The sequence below is a fragment of the Mustela putorius genome, unplaced genomic scaffold (genome assembly GCF_011764305.1).
Source record: "Mustela putorius furo isolate JIRA1106 unplaced genomic scaffold, ASM1176430v1.1 tig00000460_pilon_pilon_pilon, whole genome shotgun sequence".
NCBI lineage: Eukaryota > Metazoa > Chordata > Mammalia > Carnivora > Mustelidae > Mustela > Mustela putorius.
This window is the reverse complement of record NW_025421389.1, coordinates 18,263,786-18,290,823: the sequence shown is the minus strand read 5'-3', so window position 1 is coordinate 18,290,823 and position 27,038 is coordinate 18,263,786. Positions and strand designations below refer to the sequence as shown.

General features: G+C 49.7%; 1 protein-coding gene across 3 annotated transcripts in view; it reads left to right on the top strand.

The window, feature by feature from the left end:
- The window catches only part of SORL1 (sortilin related receptor 1), a 150,704-nt gene that overhangs the window by 88,413 nt on the left and 35,253 nt on the right, over positions 1–27,038 (top strand). For all 3 annotated transcript variants that reach the window (XR_006606889.1, XM_004750086.3, XM_004750085.3), the window contains exons 20-29: positions 904–1,150; positions 1,817–1,955; positions 6,934–7,107; positions 8,628–8,741; positions 12,356–12,478; positions 14,911–15,030; positions 20,383–20,508; positions 23,446–23,553; positions 25,277–25,408; positions 26,317–26,448. Coding sequence is in view for 2 of the 3 variants with exons in the window: in XM_004750086.3 (XP_004750143.1) it covers positions 904–1,150; positions 1,817–1,955; positions 6,934–7,107; positions 8,628–8,741; positions 12,356–12,478; positions 14,911–15,030; positions 20,383–20,508; positions 23,446–23,553; positions 25,277–25,408; positions 26,317–26,448 (1,415 nt within the window). In the remaining variant the exon portion in view is untranslated. The remainder of the gene's footprint in view (positions 1–903; positions 1,151–1,816; positions 1,956–6,933; positions 7,108–8,627; positions 8,742–12,355; positions 12,479–14,910; positions 15,031–20,382; positions 20,509–23,445; positions 23,554–25,276; positions 25,409–26,316; positions 26,449–27,038) is intronic.

Here is a 27,038-nt window from a genome sequence, read left to right as displayed (position 1 = left end):
TATTTATTTATTTGACAGACAGAGATCACAAGCAGGCAGAGAGAGAGAGAAGCAGGCTTCCCGCCGAGCAGAGAACCCGATTCGGGGCTCAATCCCAGGACCCTGAGATCATGACCTGAGGCGAAGGCAGAGGCTTTAACCCACTGAGCCACCCAGGCACCCCTAGATCTTTTTTTAAAGAGAAAAAATATATATGTGCTTCATTAAAAATTACAAGAGAACAGAAGTTTATGAAAGGAAAAACATTTTTCCCTTCTTTTTCACTCTTAATCCTTCTCCCTCACACTTCCTGGGGTAATCTTGGTTAGTAATTTCTTGTGTATCATTCAGAATTCTTTTTTACCCATGTGCAAGCACATAGCCTTAATACACTGGAGCACACACATATACACACACACACTCAGGCATCAAATAGAAATGTGGATAAGGACTGTTCTGCTTGTTTTCAAAACATTTAACGTGGGTTGAAGATGACCTTTTTGTGTGAGCAAACCTGGAAACATGGAGATTTTCAGGCATCATAATACTCTTTTGTATGTACCATCGTGTTTCATTTTCTCTGTAGATTAACATGTTGGCATGTATACACATATATCCCCCTTAAAGTGTATGTGTTTTTAAAGACACATAACACCAGTGTCATTTTTTTGCTGGTGTGAACAGTGCTTCGATGAATGTCATGGTACACTGTCTTGACATAACCTGATTACATCTGTGGATGAATTCCAGCAGAGGAATTTCTGGATCTAGAAATTTGGTGGTGTTAAGTATTAGAATTACCGCTTACAATAATCATACTGCTGACCGAACTGGCTATACGGTTCTAGAGGCTTCTTACCTCCTGGGGTAGCATTTGACTCCCTAGGTCGAATGAAATGTGCGTTCTTCTCCCATTTTGACCAGGGTGATGTTCTGGACCGACTGGGGAGACCTGAAGCCGGGAATCTATCGGAGCAACATGGACGGCTCGTCTGTCCATCGTCTCGTGTCAGAGGATGTGAAGTGGCCCAACGGCATCTCTGTGGATGACCAGTGGGTCTACTGGACAGACGCCTACCTGGACTGCATCGAGCGGATCACTTTTGACGGCCAGCAGCGCTCCATCATCCTGGACAACCTCCCGCACCCCTACGCCATTGCTGTCTTTAAGGTGGGGCCTCCTTTGCTCCCAGCTCCGGGCAGTCTGGTAGAGCGGGGGAAGAGCTGCCCGTGGGTTTTTGCAGAGCTGCTTGTCTGACTGACTTCTAGAAAATCAGCTCCCTTCTGCCTTTGAGGCTGTTGCCTTTAGCTCATCTGGATGGATGTCAGACAGAGTTGGCAGGCATCGGGCGACTCACTGTTCCCGGTTCAGAAGGTTAAAAGTTGAGGTTGTTTCATAGAAAAATCCCCATTTGCCCCCGAGTGCTGGCAGTTTGAGCTCAGTGGCCTTATCTCTTGCTCAGCTGGTGTCCTGATGGGCTCCGATGGGATCCGTCCCACTCGTGTGCCCTGCCACTGCTGCTTTGACTCTAGAGAACAGAATGGTTGGTTTTTCCTGCCACTGGGAAGCAGATTTCGAACTGAATGGTTGGGCTGTGGTCAAGCTCTATACTGCTTAGATAGCTTCTGTCGGGCCGTCCGGGCCGTTCCTTCATCATGGCTCTTGGGTGAGGTCTGGAACAATCCACCGTCTTGCATTTCGGTGGAAATCTCGGTCGGGCTGATCACTCACCACTGCATGTTAGGTGTCCTCTGTAGCGGGGAGCCCTTGTTCGTCCTGAGGGCCCAGGATCGGAGACCCAGGAGCTGGACTGATGAGCAAGGGTTTTCTTTCTAGAACGAGATCTACTGGGATGACTGGTCGCAGCTCAGCATCTTCCGAGCTTCCAAATACAGCGGCTCCCAGATGGCGGTTCTCGCGAGTCAGCTCACGGGGCTGATGGACATGAAGATTTTCTACAAGGGCAAGACCACTGGTAAGGCTGCATTGCCGGCGCCATCTCCCTCACGTGCTGGTCTCCGGGAAGGGGCTGGGTGTGGGCAATCTCCGCTCAGGCGGGAGCTGGCAGCCTGCGTCTTTCTTGTCACGACAACATGCCCATTATTTAATTTCTGCCTAATGACATCTTAATTTCTTTTCTAATGGTACACAAACAGCTGGAAGACAGCATGTTTTCGCCTGCCTAGAGTGTGCTCCTTGGTGGGTAATTACACCCTCCTCCTGCCTTTGGCCCCTGACTGATTGGTGGCGTAGCTTCTGCAGCTGGAGAAGCCCAGCGTGCGCTCACTCCCCATTTGGCAACCGCACAGGGAGCCATGCTGTGCTGAGTCTGACGCCAGTTGCTGCCTCCCGACGGGAGTCCCGTCATGTCCTCTGCTTGCCCCGATGACCTGTTGCTCACTGAGCACCCACCTCCCTTCTAATGCGAGGTGTCGTCATAGGATGCATGGATGCACCTGTCCCCGCCTGAAACTCTCTTAAACCTCACAAAGGAGATGGGTCTCCCCCCTACCCCCCATCAACAGTTTGGCCACTGCCTAGCACTGAGTAGGGCTCAGCATTTGTTGAAAGAGGTCATGAAAAGGGACCGGTTGCCAGCGGGTGCAGACAGGAGCTATCTTTAAGCTTGCTGGGTGAGGCTTCAAGAGCTTCTCCAAGCCTTGTGACCTGCTCGCTGGTCCTGGAGACCAAGACTGTGCCACAGAAAGCCTCCTGCGTCACTTCCTGCCCTCTCCCTCCGTGTGCTCCCCGCACCGTTGGCTCTATAAGACAGAGAGCAGGATGGTCTGGGAAGAGTAGTCCCTTTAAGAGGCACCCTGTTTATCGCAGTGGGATTAAATAGCATCCTGGGGTTGGTTGATTCGCCTTTACTGACTGACCAGCTGCTGGGTTTCCTGTTTGGCACTAGAATGTTGATGGGATTTGGGCGGGCCTCTGCTAGGAGAAGATTGACAAAGGGAGAGAATAGGGTTGCAGATAGCATTGTTATTTTGGGGGGACCAGTGAAGATAGCATTAAGAACACCCTTGTGAAATGGTGAAGAATGTTCGAAATGTAAATCTGCCTTAGTGTTCTGTCTTTGCACCGGACCTGTGGTGTGGGCGGGGCTGGTGTCACCATCCATGGTTCACAGATCAGGGAGCGGCATTCAGAGGCCAACAAGCTTTCTCAGAGGTCCCTTGCTAGTTCAGGAGCAGGGCCTTTGTTCCAGTTCTGCCGCTAAACCGAGGAGTCACAATTCTTCTCGGAGGAGGTGCCTGTTTGTTGTTGATGTTGTTGTTGTTGTTTTAATTTTTAATTTTTTTTTAAAGATTTATTTATTTCACAGAGAGGGACACAGCGAGAGAGGGAACACAAGCAGGGGGAGTGGGAGAGGGAGAAGCAGGCTTCCCTCCGAGCAGAGAGCCCGATGCGGGCTCAATCCCGGGACCCTGGGATCATGACCTGAGCGAAAGGCAGATGCTTAATGACTGAGCTGCACAGGTGCCCCTATATTATTTGTGTTGTCTGCTCAACACATACAAGACTGCCCATTAATCACATGTATGATAATAATACACATGACAACCTATGCTTATTAAGGGATCACTGTGTCGTAGTCCCACACCGATGCAGTTTGTGGGCACAAATAACCTCCATTCATCTTCCCAAAATCCACGTGTACTGAAAACAGTTCCATCTTTTTAGGTGAGGACGTGAAAGTCAGGTTCACGTTTCTACATCACACGTTTAGTAAGTGGTAAGAATTTGAACCATGGCCTAATGGACTTCTGAGCTGGACTTCGAGAAAACCCGTTGGGCTCTGCTCCCTTCGTCATCCGTTGGGGGAGCAGCCGTGCCCTGGCGCAGGACAGCGATGCAGAAGTACTGGATTCTGATGGGTTCTTGTTTGTGATAGAAATTTTGTTCACTTGGAACATTTGTCCATTGGGTTACTTGTTTGTAAACAGACTCCTCTTTTCATCTTTATGTCTGCCGGATTTTTATGCAGGGTCCCTGGGATCTGTTCTTCGTAAAGAGTGCTTTTTCTTTAAAGAGCTTCCTTCGCAAGGCTGTCGATATATCCAGGGGGTGTTGCAGTGAATGGAAATGTTTTGGAGCTCTGGGAGTTGTCCTTCACTCTGCAGTAAGCTGTGGCTTTTAAATACCTACAGCGAGGCAATTTCTCATGGATTTGAGCTGATAATTCTCAAGCGTAGAGATAGTTAAGCAAGGTAGCACCATTTCTGGCTCCTTAATGGGTTCTGGAGGACTCTTCCAAAAGGAAATCTTAGTGTGTTCTGAATCTGCCCCATGAAGACTTCGTGCGGCCGTTTGATCTTCAAAGGAGAAGTCTTTGGAGGTGATGACTATCACTTGTCCACTCTTCACATCTGCCCGCCTCGCCCACACGGGACTGGAGCGTCCTGTATGTAGAGCGTGTGGCTGTGTTCTGGTGGAATTCTGCTGACCGCTCCTTCCATGCTCGCCCAGGTTTTCTGTGGCTTTGTAGCACCCCATCAGCGCCTGCCCTGCCTACCTCCTGGGGTCCATGACTCGGTCTGCTCGGTCTGGGGTGTGCCCCTGGTTACAGCCTCTCAGACTGTATAACACCTCTGTCCAGACCAGACTCCTGAAATGCCGCAGCCCGTTTGGGGTTCCGTGCTTATAGCTTTTGCTTCTTTGGGTGGGAGCATTTCACATGCTCCCCGTGTGACAATGTTAGTCTTGCTATTTTGCAGACCTAGCCCCATGTGAAATTGTCATCCTGTCCCCGAGTATTTTTCAGATACTCTGTTATTGTTCGGTTTCTTGGAACATTAAATGATATGTAGTCCTTTGAATATAGAGAACACATTCGCAATCCTTTTGGAATTGTTTTCCATTAGGGGAAGCTCTGTGTTCCCCCATAGCCTAGGGCATGTGTCTTCTGAGAAAGGAACAGCCCCTGCCCATGGACCAGATCAGGGTGAATTGATTCTTGGCATTTCTGCTCTCAATAGGCTATTCTGCTATGGTAACTCTACCTTTAGAGTGGGCTGAATTATTTGTAGGAACTTATGAATGTTGCCTCGTACGGATTCTTGTCTGTGGGTGTGTGTACTTCATGTCTTTGGGAATTCTTCGTACTCTCTGGTCTTTAGCATTGAAACAACACTGTTGCTGCATCATTGCCATTTTTATTTTTATTTTTTATAAGATTTTATTTATTTTAAAGAGAGAGAGTGTGTGTGAGAGTGCACATGCATGAGCTGGACAGGGGCAGAGGGAGAGAGAAAGAATCCCCAGCAGACTCTGTGCTGAGCCTGGAGCCTGACACGGGGCTTGATCTCACCACCCTGAGGTCATGACCTGGGCCCCAATCAAGAGTCAGATGCTTAACCCACCGAGTCACACAGGTGCCCCTGCAATTTTTAGTTTATGTGTATGCCAGTTAAACTCTGATGAAGTGCCAGCCCATCCAGAGCTACTGTGGGTATCGTCACCCATATCAATACTGATTGTCATTAATGGACCCTGTTTTCCAACCTGCATTTCGGTGTAAGTATGACACAGCTAAAATCTTGGCCGGTTGGAAGCAGGTGGCTTGGATGTGACTTGGGGGGGACAGCAGGGGAGTTTCTTTGTCCATGAGATGGCAAAACATTATCAGTCGAGTTTTAGCAAAGTATTTATGTTTATTTTCCCCAATTTTGATGCCGAATCGTCACAGCCAAAAGAACAAGCATACGTTTCGTGGTTGATGTGGCGTTTACGGTGCTCAGTAGTCATATCGTGTGTCCAGCTGTGACAAAATGGTTTATGCATTCCATCCCCTCCTTCGAGAAAGGTGTGGGGGTAGGAAGAGACCTTTTTCATCACTGTTCATCCACTAAAGTTCTCTCTCCAGACTATAGTGAAGGATTTTATGGACTTGTATCTGACCCTTTCTTTGGAAAGCAGAACCAGAGACAAGATTAGAAATAGGGACAGGACAGGTCTGCATGTACTAGCCTCGTGTGGGTTTATTGTGTGGCTCATAGTGCGAAGGCTGATAAGGGCCCCGTGTCTGGGCCTTCGTTCAGCTCGGTGGCGGCGCTCAGGCACTGAGGAAGTGAGAGGCAGAGACCCAGATGTTTGTCCGGGGCCCCGTCATGACTCAGGTGGATGGCTCCAAATTAAGGGCTGTGGGGTCTTAGGAGAAGAACCCCACTCATGCTAACTCAAGTCAAATGGGCTAATGAAAACATTAAGGGAGATTGTAAGGAACTCAGAGATGGAAAACACAGGTGAGCCTGATGGGGCCTGGTGCTGGGAATGGCCAAGCTGCCCTTTCTCTCTCTCTTTCCCTCTCCCCTGGGGGCCCCGGTGTTACCCTTTTCCTCACCTCCGGAAGTCTACTGTGTTCTCTTGATTCCCTCTCTCTCTCTCTCTTTTTTTTTTTTCCCCAAGATTTAATTTATTTATTTGACAGAGAGAGATCACAAGAGGCAGGCAGAGAGAGAGAGGGGAAGCTGACTCCCTGCTGAGCAGAGAGCCCAATGCGGGGCTCCATCCCAGGACCCTGAGATCATGACATGAGCTGAAGGCAGAGGCTTAACCCACTGAGCCACCAATGCAGCCTCGACTCCCTCTCTTGAGTCTATTTCTGCACATCTGTGCCCTGCATCCCCTTTGACACCTGCACTCTGGGACCAGCTCCCAGCTCCAGCTCCCCAATGACTCTGTGGTTCCTCGCTAGCCCCGTTCCGAATTCTCAGGACGCATGGCTGATGCCTGGCCTGGTTCCAGGGCAGCCTGTTGGGCCGGAGACCCTGCGTAGCCTCTATCTGGGCTCTGAGTAGAAATGGCCACCACATCCCTTTTGTCTTCCAAGCTTTGTTCATGCTGTCTAGTCTGTAAAAGGAGGGGGTGGTCTTAGATTTCAGTCCCTTGTCCGGGGTCTCCCCGGTCCCGATTAACCTGGATGCGGCCGCTGTTTGTCTTCTCTCCAGGAAGCAATGCCTGCGTGTCCAGGCCGTGCAGCCTGCTGTGCCTGCCCAAGGCCAACAATAGTAAAAGCTGCCGGTGTCCGGAGGGCGTGGCCAGCAGCGTCCTCCCATCCGGGGACCTGATGTGTGAGTGCCCTCAAGGCTACCAGCGGGAGAACAACACCTGCCTCAAGGAAGGTGGGTCCCAGTCATCTTTTCTGCCCGCCGGCCTCCCCCACTTCTTCCCTCCCCTCTCCCAGCGCTCTCTGTTCCGCTCTCTGTTCCCCGTGGGTTTGGGTAATTGAAATGCCCTCGGTAAAAATCAAATCCGCTAGATACTTAAAGAGACATCCTGGTCCAGGTTCTGAGGCCTGTGCGCCTCAGTCCTCATCGGGAACAGCCCTGCGTGGTTTGTATAAACACGATAACTGTGCTTTAGGTTTTCCTGTCAGATGACTCAGGCCTTCCTCGATGTCCCCTTTTTGTCTCCTCACCCATGCGTTGTCCTTGCTTCCTGTCAGCTGGGACCAAGCCCGACTTGGAGAAAGGACTGGTGGGACTCTACAAGCTCACCGAGGCTCACGTAGCAGTTCTCCCCCGCCCCCCACCCCCACCAGCCCGGAAACGTCTAGAACATTGGGAACGATGTTACAGACTCTGAGGCTTCACCTCACGCTGTGACCAAGTGGCCGTAGCAGCCTCACCCACTCTTCCTTTGAATTTAAATACATGGATTCTAAAATTTTCCCTCAGAACCTGTCTTGATCTTTCTTTCCTGTCTGATTTATGTTCCCAGCCTGGCGTTACTGTGAGTGAGGTGAGCCTCTGGAAGAGGGGCCCTGCCAGGAAGCACCCACATCCCTGCTTTTTTTTTTTTTTTAAATTCTCACAGTTATTGGCTTTGGAATCACAACCTCCCTCCTCATAGAAGCCTCTTAGACCTGGGGTGGGCACACAAAGGAGCCCTGTGGTCCCTTTTCCTATAAGAAATACACATGGAGAAAGGCTCACCCTTCCTTTCGTAGACACAGTAGAGTCTCTTTCAGGCTCCAGACATCATCTTAAAGCTATTCACAAAGAAAAAGTGTTAACAATTAAATTAGAGAACAGCTTTTTAATATTTTCTTTTAGAATGCTTTTGGTGACCCAAACAAGAGGCCAACCTTCATGTGTTCTTGTCTTGGTTTACTAAACAGTGCATTTTTTTTCCCTGTGTGTCATGAGTGGAATGAGGTCCTCAGAGAATCATGTATCCTTTGTCATCTACTTGGCTGAGCAATGGAATATATATGGATATAATGGTTGTATATACAAAAGTACGTAGAGGTACAGATCTGTGGAACACGTATGTTTTCATACTGTGTAGATAGAGCCCCTTAAGCAGTTCCTTGTATAATTAGTGTTTTATGACGGCGATGTTTGGTCCAGTCGACCCATTGGACCCAACTGGCACCATTGCCGTTATCACCATTATAAACACCCCCAACACCGATCCAGCTGGCCTCTTGTCCTTTAATTATAATTAAGAGAAGACGAGAGGAGGTCTCCATTGTGTGCTCCCGTGTGCAGGTGTGCTTGGCACCATTTTCCTCTTTACCATGTAAGGCATGGTATTTGAGGAAGAGAAATGGAAACTCAGTGAAAAGTGAACGTCTCGCAGTCTGGCCGTAAGAATAATACGGGTCTCGTTCCCACCCCCACCTACCCCCACTGTCCAGAGAACACCTGTCTCCGGAACCAGTATCGCTGCAGCAATGGGAACTGTATCAACAGCATTTGGTGGTGTGACTTTGACAATGACTGCGGGGACATGAGCGACGAGAGAAACTGCCGTGAGTCTTCCTGGCTCAGCCGGGCTTTCGGGACGGGGTGCACGGACTGTCCTTGGAAGGCTGGCCAGCCGGCTCCGCCTAGGTTGGGGGGCCGGCAGCCTGGGGTGCCCACCAGTGACCGGTGATGCCCTTGCTGGCTGATGGGGCTCAGAGACCAGAGAAGACACATAGATAATAGGTGGTTATTGAAAACCCAGCCCCACCAGTAAGGGAACTGCTCGTTCCAGAGGGTTGACTGGTCAGCATCTCCCAGCTGGAACTGAGCTGACTGCGGAGTTGGGCAGTCTGTGCTCTCGTTGTGGCTTTACCACCGTGACAAAGGTGGTGACCAGGTGACATCCCTTGGTCTGTAAATTCAGCCTTTCCAGAGATGGGAAGCAGATTTCATTCCTGTATGCCATCCAGTCAGCAGCTCTTGGCTGCCTGCCAGTCTCCAGAGAGACGGTTCTCCCTGACTGAGGATGCCTCGTCAGGCCTGAAGTGTGGGGACGTTGATCTGTGCACATGGAAACATCATCTCGGGCTGTGTGCTTTCTGAGGGGCGTTACCGAGGCACGGGTTTAAAGACAAATAACTGCTTATAATGATTAGATTTATTTACTGCAAGGTTTTAATTTTTGATAGCTTTGATATTATCTTCCAAGGAGGCGCTTGGCCCTCGGACCGTAAGTAGTACGTTCCTACATTCACTCAGCAAATAGTTGTTGAGGACTCCTTTGGGCTAGGATCTGTGTGCAGCCTGGGGTACTGGGTGATCAGTCGAACACGGAGTTGACTCCGTAGGGGAGTTGGGAGAGTGGAGACGTGGTTACGGCAGAGCTGCGCCCTGTGCATCTGGGAAGAGCACACAACTCAGACTCGGGTTGGTATTTATGGGGAGCCCTGAAAGGTGGGAAGGGCTGAACCAAGCAGAGGTGGAGGGAGCATGGTGGTTGGCAGGAGAACAGCAGCTCTGAAAGCCCAGAGGTCAGAGCGTGTACGGTGTGGTTAGGAAGCTGGTGTGGCTTATTGTTGACGTGACTATGGAAGCTGGGGCAGGGGGCAGATGGGCTAGTGATGGGGCCCAGGGCAGCAAGTGCCTGTGGGCTTTCTTCAGAAGAGCCGTTGGGAACAGCTGAAATAGCATGATAAGATTTTTGTCTTTGGAAAGATAAGCTGTGGGCAGAAGGCACTGGATGGGAGGAAGACCAGAAGCAGGGAAGCCAGAAACCACTGTGAAGGCTTCTCTTGCAAATATTTTCCCATTGGAAAGCCAGAAGCTCATTTACCCTTTTGGGCTTTGAGAAGAGTGGGTGATGCCTGGCTCCGGGGTGGACATACGTCAGTAGCCGTCTGTGGGGTCTGTGCCTGGTTCCCACGCCCTACCTCCACCACCGCCCCCGACCCCACCCAGCCAGAAAGCAAGCTTAGTAGTTGACACCCTAAACTCGCCTGGTCCCAGCAAACCTCTCTGCTGGCCTTGCTGGTGCTTGGGACGTTATTTAACTAACACTTTCTTAATCATTTCTCCTTGGTTTCAGTGGAGCAGGGAGATGAGCTCACTACTGAAGGGCAGATCTAGAGAAGCGTTAGACTGTCTCTGTGTTTTCTTCTCTGCCAAAAGGACACTGATACAACCTTCTCGACCTACCAGAGTCTCAGGAGAGGGCGGTATTTGTGGGGGAAGAGCCAAAGCTCCTTAAAAACAATAAATATCAACAACGCTGGACCCAAGCCTGGAAAGGACTTTCTTACATAATGGGGTGGGAGAGGAGATGCTTCTTAGAATTAACACCTCGCTGTGACAATTGTCCAGACGTGATTAGCCTTAGTGGAAGCAGACAGATTTAAACTAGATGACCTTGTGTCCGATTGATGGGGATTCCATGCAGGGGCTTTGGGTTCCACTGGGTGACAAGCTGGGATCTTGTACCAGTTCAGTGTTCTGAGAAAGGGAGCTCCCTCCATCTTCAGGAGGGATGCCCTCTTCCTGCATCCCCTAGCCCTGGAGCTCAGTGCCAGCCTCACAGGCTTCCGCACACCGTTCACACTTCTCCTCTGAGCCAAGTGTGCAGCTGGCACTGACCTCCTTGTGGTCTGGTGTCAGCGTCCGCTAGGGTCGACCTTCCCCAGGACCATGGACCGTGGAACTTTCTTGCTGCTCTGCTCTCTCTCTCTGTTCATTCACTTGGCAGGGGGGAGGTGGTAAGGTGGGGTGCAGGGGTCACAACGTGGAGCCTGGGAACCGGAAAGCGGTGCCTGACTGTGCTTGCCTGAGTGGCTCCCTTATCGAGGAGGATGAGAGCTGTGGTTATCCTGACGGTGGAGGTGCCCCATCCGTGGGCAGGGCTGCAGGGAAGGGACCCGCTGCTGCAGGGCGCCACTGCTGTCTGGGCAGCTAATCGCAGCATCTCCATCAGCCGCAGGGGAGGAGAAAGGGAGTAGTGACTGGGGAGCCAGGGAGGGCTGTTGTCAGCTCATCTCCCTCCCCCGCGCACAGACTCCTGCGCTGGGAACTTGTCAGGCGCTCTGGGTTTTGACGTGAAGCCCCTGCAGCCTTGTCATTTTTGTATTCATCCTCTGCCTCCCACCATGAGCTCAATTACAGAGAAGAAATGGAGCCTCAAATAAGAGCCGCTGGGATGTCTAACTGTATAGCGTTGCCCCTGGCTTTTTATTTCCTGGCACACCACTGCTCCCCCACCCCCGGATCCTGTTCTATCATGTTGTACCTCATGTGTCAGCCGTTCCTGAGCACAGCCTTCCTCCCCAAAGCCTCGCCTCGAGGGTCTTTTGCTGGGTTCTAGGGGTTGGGCTCCCCCCAACTCCAGATGATTTCCATTTAGAAGAAGGAGAAGGATCTACGTCTCTACCCATTCCGGTGCAGGAAGGCAGAGGAAGGACAAGGAAGAGACATGACACTGGTTTGGAGCTATTCCGTTTTGCAGCCCATGTCATGGCTCTGGTCCCAAACCGATTTGCTTATTTACGTTCATAATACTGCCTCGGCATAGGTGTTCTGTTATCTCTATTTTACAGTAGAGAAAACAGAGGCACACATCGGTTAGGTTACATAAGTTACAGAATTGAGATCCGTATCTAGTCTTTCTGTCATCACAGCACTTGGCCACCTGACCTTCACCTCCTCCTGCTGTGCAGGAAGCAGGCCCAAGGGGGTTCAAGTTAATTGCTTGAGGCAGAGGCAGAGCCAGGATCTGACACATCCGGTTCTGCCCGACGACAGGGCCCAGGTGGCCTGTAGAATTCTTGCCCGACACTTCCTGTGTCATCAGTATGAGGGGCACGTGGGACTGGGCTTCTCCGTGGTCGTTGTCTAGACGAAGGTATCTTTGCTGCTGACTTAGAGGCCATACGAGGTGATCCGGCCCATCAGTCTCTCTCCCAGCCGAGGGCAGTTTCTCACCTTCCCAGCCCGCTGCCCATCTGGAGGCTGTCCTGCCCTTCTCTCCCTTGCTTGTAAATGTCAGGTTCTCATGGGACTGATTTTTTTTTTTGTCTGTTGCTGCAATTCAGATCTGCTTCCTTCTCTGTTTCAGTTCTTTTTCCATGGTGGGGGTATGTGTTGGCCAGGGAATAAATTGTCTCTCACGAGTATGTCGTCTCTTCCCTTGTAGCGACGACCGTCTGTGATCTGGACACCCAGTTCCGCTGCCAGGAGTCTGGGACCTGCATCCCACTCTCCTACAAATGTGACCTTGAGGATGACTGTGGCGACAACAGTGATGAAAGTCACTGTGGTAAGGGGACATGATGTCCAGGAACCCCACTCCTGAGTGGGGCAGCACCCTTGCTCATGGGGCTTTTGTGGGCTGCAGATGGAGGATTTCTGGAAGTGTCTTGGTTTTTCTTTCTTTCTTTCTTTCTTTGAGAGAGAGAATGCACTTGTGTGCGCAGGTAGTGGAGAGAGGGGAGACAGAGGAGTGGGGAGGGGCAGAGGGAGAGAAAGAACACACAAGAATCCTAAGGAGGTTCCTTGCTGAGCACAGAGCCCAAAGCAGGGCTCCATCCCAGGACCCCGATATCATGACCTGAACCAAAACCAATAGTTGGACATTTAACCGACAGCAACCCAGTTGCCCCCATCGGGGTTTCTGATACCCAGCTGTGTGACCACCTCTGTCCCCTTGGTAGGACCAATTCATTCAGAAGATAATGGACCCTACTTTATGGTGCAGAGATGCTATAAGCACGAATGAGATTGGGGGATTTCTGACTAAATACAGGCAGTTATTAACAGCTCTGTGCGGCACAGACTTGGCCTACATGTCTGGGTGGCTATGAGATTAGCCTCCTGAAGACACAGATCTATACCTTTGTGAACGTTGTGTTTTTTGTTTTTTAAACCAGTCTAATTCAGTAAACTGTTGGAAGCCAGCAGATGGTACAAATGTTGTTCGAACATCTGTTTTCTGAATGGAAATTTTTATGTTTAGAAAAATAGTGTGTTGGAATTACCAGGAGTGATGGGGGTTCTCTAGCTCAGCCCTCTTGATTTCCAATTAAATGACTGAGGGAACTTACTCAAGGTGACACTCTTAGTTTGTGTCAGGATATCGACCCAGAGCCTGTGGTTCCCCCCACCCCCTCGCTGCCACACCTGGCCCTGCCCGGTGCGGAAGGCCTGTTGTCAGGAGTGGCTCCGGTACCACACTCAGTGTTGCTGGCCGTCCAAGGAGGAAACATCCTGCGGTGCTCATAGCACACCAGACCGAAGGAGTCCTGACTGAGAAGGGGAAGTGAGAACAGGGCCAGACGCCGACCCAGACAGCGTGATGAGTTCGTGGCTCTCCCAGCCCACCCACGGGTCAAGTTGTGCACCTTCCGCACACTTTTACGGATGGGACCTGCCTTTCACCAGCAGGTCGTTTGACCCCAGGGACTGAAATGAGGGGGGCAAGGGAAATGCCCTTTGGCTGGCTCTTAGAGGAATTTTGTGTGTATGGGGGTCCCCTCATTTTCCCTCATCTTTGTAAAGATAGAAAGTTCTGGAAGGGAGTCTTTGGGATTCAGTGCTGTTTCCTCTGCATTCCTCCCATTCCTTCCTTAGTGCCTGCACGGGGTTGAAGGGCACAGCTTCATAGGAAGGAGAGTCTAGCATCAGATTCCCTGTTCACAGCCTGTTTGTGCTAATATCTCCCGAATCCACCCCAGAGTCTCAGTCCTGGATATCCTCAGAGCCAGGTCCTCATAAATCTCCAGACTGTTTCCCCACCAATATCTGAATTTCCAACTTCACCGTCAACCCGAACGACTCAACTTGGGGAGCCACCCTGGGCTCCAGGCTTGGCTACCCCTTTTACAATTCCATTTGACTGAGATTCCCAGGGTCTAAGAAAGATGTTGCCGGTATAGCCTGCTTGCAGGTCTCGGACAGGCTGCATGGGTTCATTTGCCTAAAGACCCCACCTTTCTAGAGATAGCCAGCCAGCCAGCGTCCCTGGAGCTCTGCCCACAGAAGGACCCCAGTTTCCTCTGTGTTGGGAGCTCGGCACTTATCTTCACCTTCCCCGATCGGAGCATCTCAAACTGATCAGCTCCCTTGAAGTTCTCATAACTTCTTTTCTGAAACCACAGATTCTGTCTCTAGAAGCTTCTGTTTCTTGAGAATTGTTGAGGTTTCTACTTTCTGAGTAACTGGAGCATTGCCTCCTTACCTTCCCCTTGTAGCTAGCTTAGACAGTATTTGTGAAGTGCCCTGGGGAGCATGGATGATGCCGTTCGTGGCCCAGAGGCAGCCAGTGGCAAGGACATGAGGGTGTCCGGGGCACCTGGGTGGCTCAGTCGCTTCAGCGTCTGACACTCTTGATTTCAGTTCAAGCTGTGATCTTGGGGTCCTGGGATCAAGGCCTGCATCGAGCTCCACATTCAGCCTGGAGTCTACTTGAGATTTTCCCCTCTCCCTCTTCCTTTACCCCCTCCCTCTGCTTACACTCTCTGGCTCTCACGTAAATAAATAAATAAACTTTAAAAAATGTGAGGGTGTCGGTGTCTCAGCCCACCTGGAGTCTGTCCTCAATGGGCTGGCGCCCCCGGTTACAACCCACGCTGTCTCTGGATAATCAGTGATGGTAGCGCGGATAATGCGTGCATCTCCGGCCCCTAGGGACACCGACGCCAGAGCTCGGTTTGAGATGGGTTTCTGAGTAAGTGTGTGTGCTCCCTCCCACAGAAATGCACCAGTGCCGGAGCGACGAGTACAGCTGCAGCTCTGGGATGTGCATCCGCTCGTCCTGGGTGTGCGATGGGGACAACGACTGCAGGGACTGGTCCGACGAAGCCAACTGTACCGGTCAGTATTTTTCTGCTCTCCCTTCATAGCACCTGTGTGTGTGTGTGTGTGTGTGTGTGTGTGTGTGTACGCGCACTGCTTAGCCCGGCAGCCCGACGCGATCGTAGACCCGAGGGTCTAAGAAATAGACCCCTTTAGCCATTTCTTAGCTAGCCATTTCAGCTAGCCATCAGCCAGCTGCATGCTTTGCAAACAGCTAGACTGATGAGCTTGTGCTAAAAGGAAAAACAGGGCACCTGGGTGGCTCAGTGGGTTAAAGCCTCTGCCTTTGGCTCAGGTCATGATCCCAGGGTCCTGGGATCGAGCCCTGCATCGGGCTCTATGCTCTACAGAGAGCTTCCACCTCTCTCTCTTTCTCTGCCCGCCTCTCTGCCTACTTGTGATCTCTGTTTTTCAAATAAATAAATAAAATCTTAAAAAAATAAATAAATAAAAGAAAAACTGACATCCTGCTTCTTCACTGAGAAGGTCTTGCTGTGAAAAAAGCATTCATTGAACTAAACAAGTGTCCTGAGTGGTATAGTCGCTTCCCATTCTGGCTCAAGCTTATTGCTTCAGGATCAGTGATACACGGTTTATAGACTGGCGCCTCGCCTGGGGACCACATGTTGATCAGGGGGAACCAGGCCCCCCACGGGACAAAGAGTCTGAGGCGGGATTTGATCCCAGGACCCTAAGATCATGACCTGAGCCGAAGGCAGAGGCTTAACCCACTGAGCCACCCAGGTGCCCCTCGATTGGGCGGTTTACACAACGATTTCTCTGAGTTCATTTTCGTTTTGAGGTGACCTTCTATGACCTTCAGGAGTAAATGGATCTCAAATGCCATATCATCCCACAGGATGATTTGTGATGTTACTGAGTTCTATCCCCTTATGAACTTAACCTAAACTTGCCTCCCTTGTCCTTTCTGGGGCAGTCTCAGTGTCTGCACCTCCACCTCTCGAAGGACTGCGGGAAAAGGCTTCTCTCCAAATGGCCTGCAGGAGGAGGAAAAGCCAGGGTCCAGAAAGGAACTGCTGTCAGCCCAGGAACCATAGAGTGCTGTTTGGAAGTGTTGGGCCTGGGTGGATAATTGGTTAATAAATTAGAGGAGTGCACTTGGGCATTTCAGTTTAGTAAATTGCAAAATGATTGAACACCTTGTTAGCATAACCACATTAGTCAGTTTTGTGTGTTTCAGCAGCATGTGCTGCTCCTCCGGGATGAATTATCAACTCCTGTCTGTGGGAGGGTTTGTCCGAGATTCCTGATTTTCTCTCCGATTTTTATCTTATTTATTTATTTTTTTGACAGGGCTATCTGGGGAAAATGTAACGTGCTTGCGCCTCCCCTGTTCCCTTTTTCCAGTGACCGTTCTTCCAGATCTATTAAAGACGATTTTCCTTCCCCATCATCTCAAAATAATTGGCGGTCAGCTGTGAGCTTCTTAGGATATGTGGCGTGTCCCCTCGTTTCCTGGTCTGATCGCCTAAGTCACCTGCAAAGCCAGAGAAGATCAGTCCAGGTCGGCAGACTTCCTGTTGGCCTCCGCTCGCATGCATGGTCTTTGTTCTTCTCTGTCCTGCTTTTGGTTTTCCGGGGACTGAGTTTTCTTTATTCCCTTCTCCCCACCTCCCTGCATGGATTTTGAGCTTAAACATTTGATTTCTGTTCTTTCAGCGGTTACGCTCAAGACACCCTGTGTGTCTTTCTTTGTGTGGTAACGTTGCCCTCCCCTAGACCTGCCGGGACTTGAGAACAGACTCCAAAAATACTTGGTATTTTAGCTGTATATTTTAAGAACACTAACATTCATCACTGTTATTCTATCTCATTAACCATTTACCTTTACTTCTTGTACCTGACATCTCCCTCCCGGGTACATCTTTCTCTGTTTCTTGCAACAGGAGTCCACAAATAGTAAGCTCTTTCAAGATTTTGTTTCCATAAACGTGTCTTTATTTCACTCTCAATCCTGAATTCAGATGGATCTGGGTTTCTCGGTTTGTAGTAATTTTCCTTTAAATGTTTTTTTTTTTAAGATTTTATTTTAAAGATTTTATTTATTGGACAGACAGGGATCACAAGTAGGCAGAGAAGCAGGTAGAGAGAAAGAGAGAGAGGGAGAGGAGGAAGCAGGCTCCCTGCTGAGCAGAGAGTCCGATGCAGGGCTCCATCCCAGGACCCTGAGATCATGACCTGAGCAGAAGGCAGAGGCTTTAACCCACTGAGCCACCCAGGCGCCCTTCCTTTAAATGTTTTGATGGGATTATTCTATTTCCTTCTGGCCTCTTCTGTGTTGATTTGATTTCTCCCAGCAGGTGATCTTGTTCAATCAGACGTTTTCTCCCCAGGTATCTGTTTGTTTGTTCTTGTTAGGCGTTTTGACTTCCTTAAGCAAAATTATCTTTATTCAGCCTGCTCTTGAGTCTTGTTTTCTTTCTAGAGGCTGAGGATTTGTTTTTCACCAATTCTGGGGAATCACAGGTGGGATCTTTTCAACTCTATTTGCTATTTTCTCTGGTCTCGTCTTTAGTGCTTACTCTCGGGTCTGTCGGGCTGTGTCCTTCTGCCATTCATGCTTCCTGGTTTTGTATTTGCCGCCTTTTCATGACTCTGTGCTACCATCTGAGTTACTTCCTCAGTCTTCTCTTCCAGTTCAACAATTCTCTTTCTAGCTGAATCTAATGGGCTGTTCCACACATCCCCTGAGCTATGCTTATTTCCACGACTATATTTTTTGTATCTAGAATTTCCATCTGGTTCTTTTTCATAGTCTGCCTTTTATTTTTCAAGGCCCCTTCTTTATGCTTTATGTTATTCTTTCTGTGTCACTCATCCTTCAGGTTGAATTGATAGTCGCATTTTCTCTCCCCCCGTTCGTTTCTTCCTGGTCCAGCCCTTGGAAATCAATGTGGTAGCGCTTTCGTACCATGTGAATTCATTCATCTCTTCTGCCCCACTTATATTTGGTCAATGCTTCTGATCAAGTTTTCCAGAGGGTCTTGTTGAGTCAAGGAAGATCTGTCCAAGTCAGAGAGTTAGGTGTAGGATAATGGCCTCTATGAGAAATCCGACCCTCTGATTTTATGGTCATTTACCCCACTAGCCCATCCAGGTACAATGATTCCTGCCACATGGAGGATTCTTCTTTTTCTCCCCCCATTCTTTAGTCTGTATTAAAGTTAGTCTCTTCCCTCCTTATAATTAAAAGAAAAAGGTGGTAATTGAACATGTATTATGGTAATTAAGACACTCCATGTCAGAGAGCTAGTAAGTTACTCAGAAGTTGGGGAAAATTCAGAAAAAGAGACTGTGTTAAGAATCCCATTCATAACAGGCCACTTACATGAAATTTTACCAAACTGATTAGTCTTTCAGAACTCAGCTTCAGTGATAGATTTTTGGAGATCTCAGACGTGCCTCCCAGAATGGTCATTTGGAAACTCCATCAACACTCCGAAATTGTTTTCAATTAAAAAGGAAAGGCATAAGCTGAATAATAACAAGTAGCTCACCAGGGCAGTGAGTTTAGGCGACAGTATATTTTATGAACATGAGCAAGGCTTTGCTGAGGAGTATCTTCAAGGGCTGTCAGACTTGTAAAACCAACAGGTCAGAAGTTTTCCAGGCAGTGGCTGTTACTGGTACAAAAACTCACATACTGTGCAACATACCCATACTCCTCTTATCAGAGATAGAAGTATATTTTAAAAAGATGTTTAGTGGATTCCGAGTGTCAAAGGTTGTAAAATATCGAAACTTCCTCTAGACCTGTTTGCACACTATACCTATAGCCTTGGTCTTCAGAGAGATGAGAAGACAGCAGGTAATGGAACACCACTTGTTTGAAAGTGGTTTGAAAAATCACTTTCTTTGCATTTCAGACTGCTGCACAAAATAGCCTCAAATTGTAGAAATTCTAGAGGGCATTTTTGCCCTCTAGAATTTTGCCAATCCTTGAGTAACAATTGTCAACCATCTTGATCAAATTAAATAACTGTAGTATGCACTCAGTAACCCACTTTTGTTGGTTCTGCCTTGTCTGTTGCAAAGACATCCTGTTCGCACAGTTAAGCTAACAGAGAGCCCATCCATCTTGGTTGTATTATTTTATGTCAGTGGTAAACAAGGCCAGACCTGACTTCCATTCAGCCGTGAACAGACACAAATAGCTTTCTGTTTTAGCACAGGAAGGGGAAACCCGACGGAGAGTAAGTGCTGGTTGGATTTGAGACAGTTACTCTGCATTCGAACTAGTCTTTAAGCAGGGTTTTGAGATGTTTCTTAAGGACTTCCAGGTGGCCTCTGCCCATGTATGCAAACAAGGCTGTCGGTTTGTAACAATGGCACCGTTTCACTTGTGTCTTTTTCTTCTAATGATTGTAGCAGACACCATATGTCGTAGGCTGGGGGATGTCACTCCTGACGGTCGAGAGAGTTAGATAAGGCGAGGAGATTCTGGGACCTTCCTGTGTGAGTTTGGATAAGTCTTCTGTGCTCTCTGGATCTGAGGTTTTCCACATTTGAAATTGGGTCATTTATTGAGAATTACAAGATCACAGCCTGTCCGAGCTTACAAGGGTCCTTATAAGGAGGACCTTTGAGGCCCCCAAAGAGTGGCTTGACCAGGTCTAGAGCAGATCTCTGGGGCCCACACCACCTCTCCTTGTCGCACAGAATTTGGATGAGTGAGTGGGTTGATGAGAGAAGATAAAGCTGCAAGACAGAGCTGACCAGGAGCCACACAGGCTTTGGACTTGGAGGGGGCCAGCGTCCTTATTTAATTATCTTTGCAAATGTGGGCAAGTTTCTTAATCTCTCTAAACCCTATTTCTTAATTTTTTTTTTCATTTTTTAAAAAACTGATTTTCTTTATTTGAGAGAGCGTGTGAGAGAGAGCACAAGAGTATGGGGAGAGGCAGAGGGAGAAGCAGATTCCCCACTGAGCAGAAAGCCTCACTCGGAGCTCGATCCCAGGACTCTGAGATCACGCCCTGAGCCCAGGGCAGACGCTTCACCGACCGAGCCACCCCAGCGCCCCTCTAAGGCTGTTTCTTTGTGAATGGGGACTAACCCTCACGTAGGTGGTGGCGAACCGTGAATGATTCTTTTAAAACCTGTGTGTCTAGGCTTGTGTAGCTTCACAGACTTACAGAGTCAAGGGATTTCCTTGATCAGGAGGCTGTATCCTACTGCCCTCAGGGCAACCCAGGTGCCTAGCTCCTGGCCAGGGAGGAACTCTGGCACTCCGGGCTGTCCCGCCCGTATTACCCAGCGCCGTCTCTCTCTGGTCAGCTCCTTGGCAGTTGGTGGGGGAGCGGGGGCGAGGGCGGCATTGACGCTTTCTCTCCTCTCTCTTGTTGACAGCTATCTATCACACCTGTGAGGCCTCCAACTTCCAGTGCCACAACGGACACTGTATCCCCCAGCGGTGGGCGTGCGACGGTGACATGGATTGCCAGGATGGTTCCGATGAGGACCCAGTGAACTGTGGTAAATGCCCACGCTTTGGCCTCTCCCGGGAGCGTCCCTCGTATCTGCCGTCCCGGAAGAGAGGCAACAGATGGGCCAGGGAATGGGGTACTGTTCTCCTGCACCCAGGTCCACACGGACAACCAAGCATGCCTTCACGGCTCTCTGTGGCTCTGCTATAGGGTGTCGAGGGGGTGCGTAGTGTCGTCCTCACCGGCAGGCAGGCTGTTGTGCCTCGCTGCCTTTCCCTAACAACTTTGAAGCAAAGAAACGGAAACCAGTTCATGCACCCAGAGTGCTAAACACCCTCCGCACCTACAGATAGGACCAGGGTTCCGTGGAAATTAACCATCTGTTTCTGTATCAGTCGCATGTGTTATGACTCAGAGTCCTCTGTTACGGTCCTGTGGGAATGTGGCTCACCGCCCCAAAGGCAGGACTCTTTCAGCATAACCGATTTCAGAGAGAACTCTGAGGTGGTCATTTCCCTTCACAAAGTAGCTGCCACACAAACACGATTTGTAAAATTCTGCTTTATGCCAAATATCTTTAAGGTCCTCTGTCATTACCCTTTTTCTTTAACGTCTATAGGAAGAGAATCCCCGTGTTTCTCCTCTGCTCGCATAGTGCTTCCAACACTTTGTGGCCACGGTGTGTTTTCCACACCACGTAATCCTTCAGCACCAGCTGGGGGTCCTCCAGCTAACGCAGGCCTTACGCCATCTTCCTTGGATGGCGTCTCTCTCACAGGAGGTGGGCGCGGTCCCCAGCACTGCCCCCCAACTCACATGCCGGTCACCAGCCTCGAGTTGTCCCCCGTGCCTCTGACTGACCACCTGTACATCCGGGTCCCCTTTCTTGGGTTCAGTGATTTACTAGAATGTCTCACAGAATGCAGGGAAACACGTCTCCTCGTTTGTTAGAAAAGGATGCAGTAGAGGATAGAATGAACGTTCCAATGGAGGGGATGGGTAGGGCAAGGTATGGGGAAGCGTTGTGGGGCTTCTGTGCCTTCTCCAGACCTGCAGCTCTCCCAGCATCTCTGAGGTCAACAACCCGGAAGCTCTCTGAGCCCCAAGCTTTTAAGATTTTTATAGTGACTTTATCGCCTGGGTCTGGCTGATCATTTCCTCAGTCTCCATCCCTCGCCCCTTCCTGGAGGATCCGAGGTTGGTTTCAAAGTTCCAAGCCTCTAATCATGGCATGGTTTTTCTGGTGACCAGCCCCTACCCAAAAGCTGTGCAGGAGCCCACCCAGATTTGCCCCATTAGAACACGAGACACTTCTGTCTCCTACGGAATTACAAGGGTTTCAAGAGCTCTGTGCCAGTAGCCAGGGTCAGAGACCAGTGTGTATTTCCTGTTACTTACACCGTATTTCCAGATCTTCGTGGGATTGTAGGCTTTGTCGGCATGTTGTACACCTGTTGCTCTCATGTCAGCGTCTTAAAGATGCTTGCCTTGATCTCTGTTTTTCTAGACTCAGCATTTTCACGACAGACGCATCTTCACTTCCTGTTTCTCTGGCTCACTTAGTTGCTTCCTGGTCAGGCATTTGAGTGTTTTTAGTTTTACACTAACACGCATCATAAAATTAATCCATTTCTTTGGAAACAAAGGCTTATATTTCCTTGACGATCCTTCCTAGGACATGTTCTTGGTATGGCACTGCTGGCTCAGCGGTCCTCATGGACCTCAGTGATTCTCATGAAGTGTCCCCAGACTGCGTTTCTAAGCAGTGATACCCAAAGCGTCTACCAGTAGTGTCATGTCTATTTCCCCAAATCTCCCTTGAGCTTGCATTTTATTTTTTTAGCTGTTTCCACTGATTGAACAAACAGGAGTTTGTCTCGTATAATTTTAATTTTACACTTTTTTAAAAAAGCTGTTATTCTTAGAGACATTAGATATTTCCCCGACTCATGACACTCATTTACTGTTTTCTGTTTGATGTCCTTTGAGTAATTTCCCCTTCCATGATGACTTTTTATGGGGCGAAAACACATTTTCTTGCCTTATAGCTGACTCTCTTGGAACCGTTCTCCTGAGAGTTGGGTTTTCAGTGGCCATGCCTGACCTGCTAGAATTTACTTTGAAGCCTAACGTCGGGCAGTTGCTTTGCATTCAGGAGAAAGGGTTACCTCAGGCTAAGAATTGTCCTCTAAGTGCGAAACCCAAGATTCTCAACATTTCTAGGATGTCCTTTCTCCAAAAGGGCTTTGGTTTAGCGTTCCTGAAGAATTAAGAATGGTGATTTATGAGAGCTTTAAAAGACCAGGATTTATAATCAGGATTCATATCCCACCTCCTTTTTTTATTTTTTAAATCACTGAATCTTTCCTTAAAAATATATATTCATGAGTAGACAACATGTTTTCATGGTTCAAAATGGAAACAAGTATCAGGAGGAGTATAGTAAACATTTTTCTCCCCATCTGGCAAATTCTGACCCTGTTCCACATAGGAAATTATGGTTGTGTACCCTTTTGGGATATTTTTGTGCATATGTGCAAACTTACATGTGCTGTGTATTCTTGTTCTCTTTTATACAAGTAGTCTGCTATGCATGTTTTTCGTATCTTGTTTTTTTTTTTTTTCAAAGAACTGTGTACGCAGGACACATTTTTTACAGAGCGCTTCCTCAGTGCCTTTATGACAGTCCTCGTGTTCCGTGTACAGTAAGGCATTACAGAGTTCCCATGGGTGGATACGTAGGTGGTTTTCCATGCGTTCAAAGAGCATTGCAGCGAACAACTTGTATTTATGATATTTTTCACTTTTGCGGGTAGGTTACACGTTTACGATGGCATTGCTGGGCTCCGTGTGCACACGTCGGTACCTGTGGCCACGAGTACCAGTCCCCACCTTCCTTAGGGCTGGTGCAGCTTTCTACCTAAATGACGCAGGCGAGGGGCTGCCTGTTTCCGTCATCTTCTCCCCTTGTCGAATTGCATTTCAGAGAAGAAGTGCAATGGATTCCGCTGCCCGAATGGCACGTGCATCCCGTCTAGCAAGCACTGCGATGGCCTGCGGGATTGCTCGGATGGCGCGGACGAGCAGCACTGTGGTGAGCCCTCTCCCTGCCCCGGGGAAACGCGTATATTGGAATGAATTGTTGCATTTCCTTGGTGTGTGCTGGTGGTTAGCTTTTTTTTCTTTTTAAGATTTTATATATTTATTTGACAGAGAGAGATCACAAGTAAGCATAGGGGCACCTATGTGGGTGGGGCATCAGGCTCCCTGCCGAGCGGAGATCCTGATGTGGGGCTCAATCCCAGGACTCTGAGATCACGACCTGAGCCAAAGGCAGACACTTAACGCACTGAGCCAGCCAGGTGCCCCACTGGTGGTTTGCTTTTAACCAGAGCTCATGCAGGACTCTGAGAGGCTCATGGTGGCAGGGCACTGTGGTTTGGGGGAAGAGGAGCAGGGATGCGGCGGGGGAGGTAGCGGTGGGGATAGGGAGGTAGCAGTGGGGTCATTGTGGAATGGGTCATAGCTTGGTGAACGCTATTGTTCAGTCGCAGTACATTGCAGTAGTCGACCCATTGTTTTGAACTGAACACTTACTTCTACTTCATTGGTGTTATTAGCGTTGCTGGGGTAACATTTTTGACTAGGTGATTCTTTTATCCCAGTTTCCTCTAGACTCACAGAGGTTGTCTTGGGTCAGTGGTGCTCCTCTGTGAGTCTACTATGCTTGGGATCCCCCCTCCCTACCCCCAGATCCAGATGTAATCCGTTTGGAGCGTGGCCTGGGCATTGGGATGTTTTTTTAAGGGCTGCAGGTGATGGTGATGGACAGCCCGGCTTGAGAACCTCGGTTGCGATGCAGGGGTTGGCAGGCTGGCCTGTGGGGAAAACCCTGCCTGCCTGGGTGTACGCTGTTCTAGGGCATGAAGTTTTCTTTAAACACGGTCACAACCTGTTCACGGGTCATCTCTGACCGCTTGCACGCTAGAGCGTCCGTGGGGTGTAGTTGTAGCAGAGCCCGTAGGACTTGCACACCCTGGAGAATCTGCTCCCTACACGTGTCAGTCACCATTCTCTGGAGAAGTAGAACCCATAGGTGTGTATCTCTAGGGAGAGATTTATTTTCAGGAATCTGTTCCTGCAGTGATGAGGGCTCACAAGTCCAAATCTTCAGAGCAGGCCGGCAGGCTGGAGACCCAGGGGCAGGCTGATGTCGCAGTTCGAGTCCAAAGGCCATCTTCTGGCCGTGTCCTGGATGGCCTTTTGTCTGTGCCCAAGTGCCTTGGGTCTCTTCTTTGAAGGACCGGACCGTCGGATCAGGGTCCCCTGATGACCTTATTTAACCTTTATTACCTCTTTAAAGGCCCTGTCTCCAAATGCAGTTACCCTGGGGGTTAGGGCCTTAACATATGAATTTTTAGGGATAGGATTCAGTCCCTAACTCTGGTCCTTTATAGGAAAAGTAGTAGAGAGCCAGTATTCTGACTAGCGATTGAGATCGTGAGCGCTTACGGCAGGCGGGTCTGGCTGTCAGTTTGGGTTGGCTCCGCTCCCGTGAGCTGGGTGCTCTTGGATACTCAATGCTGCCACCCCCTCTGTTCTCATTGTGACAGTGGGACAGCAAAATCCCTCATAACCTCGTCTCGAGAGTTCAGTGATGAACTTCCGGGTCAGGCGCTGTCGCTCAGGGCTCGGCACACAGCACGTACCCAGTGAATGGTGGCTACCAGGGCACCTTCGCTCAGAGCTCACGAGTCCCCTCCACCCCCCAAGTCCCAGGTGCTCATGGCCTTCTCCCGGCCCCCGACCCCTTTCAGAGCCCCTGTGCACGCGCTTCATGGATTTCGTGTGCAAAAACCGCCAGCAATGCCTGTTCCACTCCATGGTGTGTGATGGGATCGTCCAGTGCCGCGACGGCTCCGACGAGGACGCGGCGTTCGCAGGATGCTGTGAGTGGGGCGGGGAGGGGCCGGAAGCTCCGGCGACACTGTGAGGGGCTGGGCCGCTCTCCTTCAGGGGTCTTGCTTGACCATCCAGTCCGGCCCTTTCTGAGAAAGACTTACCTTGGTTGCTTCAGAACTACTGCTCTTTGGTGGTTGGTGTCCGTGTAAGTGGAAGGTGTGGAAGGACCAGGGTTTTGGCCCAGATAGCCCCTTCTCCGACTGGCCTTTCCCATGTACCAGTCCCTCTGTAGTGCCCTTGCCTGGCTGCGGGGTTCTTCCCAGCACTGGTTACCACTTGGCACCCCATGCATTTAGTGGATCGCCTGTCTCTCCTGGCTGGAACGTGGCTTCACGAGAGCAGGGCCTTTGTCTCGTGCACTGCTCTAGCCCTGCTTCTAAAACGGCCCTGCCTGTGGTAGCGACTTGTACTGGTCTGCTTGGGCCGCCATCACCAAACACTGCAGCCCGGGTGGCTAAAACAACAGAACTGCCTTTTCCTACAGTTCTGGAGACCACAAGCTTAAGGTCAAGATGTCGCAGCATCGGTTCTTCTGTGTCCCCGTCTTCGGCTTGCTCACAGCTGCCTTCTTTCTCCCTCAGTGTCCCCTCTCTGCCTGTCTGTGTCTTGCTTTCCTTTTCTTGTAAGAACACCAGTCCTATTGGATCAGGGCCCACCCTAATGACCACATTGAACTTAATCAGCTCTTTGAAGACCCTGTTTCCAAATATAGTCACTTTCTGAGCTACGGGGGGTTAGGATTTCAACTGGTTTTTACCATCAGGGAACCCTGTAGCTGGCTTGTCTCTTGGTGGAGGACAGTTTGCTTTTTCCTCTTGTTTCTAAGCAGAGCCCCACGTTGAGCTCTTCAGTATGGTAGTAACCTGGAATTTACGGATGCTTGTTCCTTATCTAGCCCAAGACCCCGAGTTCCACAAGGTCTGTGATGAGTTCAGTTTCCAGTGCCAGAATGGAGTGTGCATCAGCTTGATTTGGAAATGCGACGGCATGGATGACTGCGGTGACTACTCCGACGAAGCCAGCTGCGGTAAGATCTCGGCTCTTCGGCCTGTTGTCCCTAATCTCCGGGTCACAGTGACTGACGCCTATGGTTAAGGAGGCCGTTTTCAGCCCCACTCCTGTGCAGCCTTGGCCTTCTCCTTCCTCAGCACTGGTTCCTGCTAGCTCTCGAAATCGCTGTGTAAGGAGTTGAGTCTTGAGGTGGCAGCCCGCCTCTAGTCGGTGTTGGGGGACGATTATGCTGGTTCCTTTTCTTTCCCCCTTCGGGAAGTTCGCATGATGTCTAAGAAATATGGAAGAGGAATTACGGTAAATCTTTTGGAATGTGCTTCCCTCTCCTCTCCTAAAAGTTACAAATTTCACAACTTTACGGAGTCCTTGTCCCTGTTGGGTTAGAGTCCGTAGTCACATCAGTCCTTTGGTAAAGGTCAAAATGAAAAAGTTGGGTATTATTTGTAGAACCAGGAGCGTGGCTCGGAGATGTACTGAGTTGGGATCTGGGAAGACGGGCTTGGGTCCAGGAAGCTGCCTTCCCCGGATCTGGTAGGGTTGTGCAGGCTGCCCCGGGAGTTGGGCCTTGAGGAGGCTGTGTCTGTCTGGTCGGCATGTATGTTCACG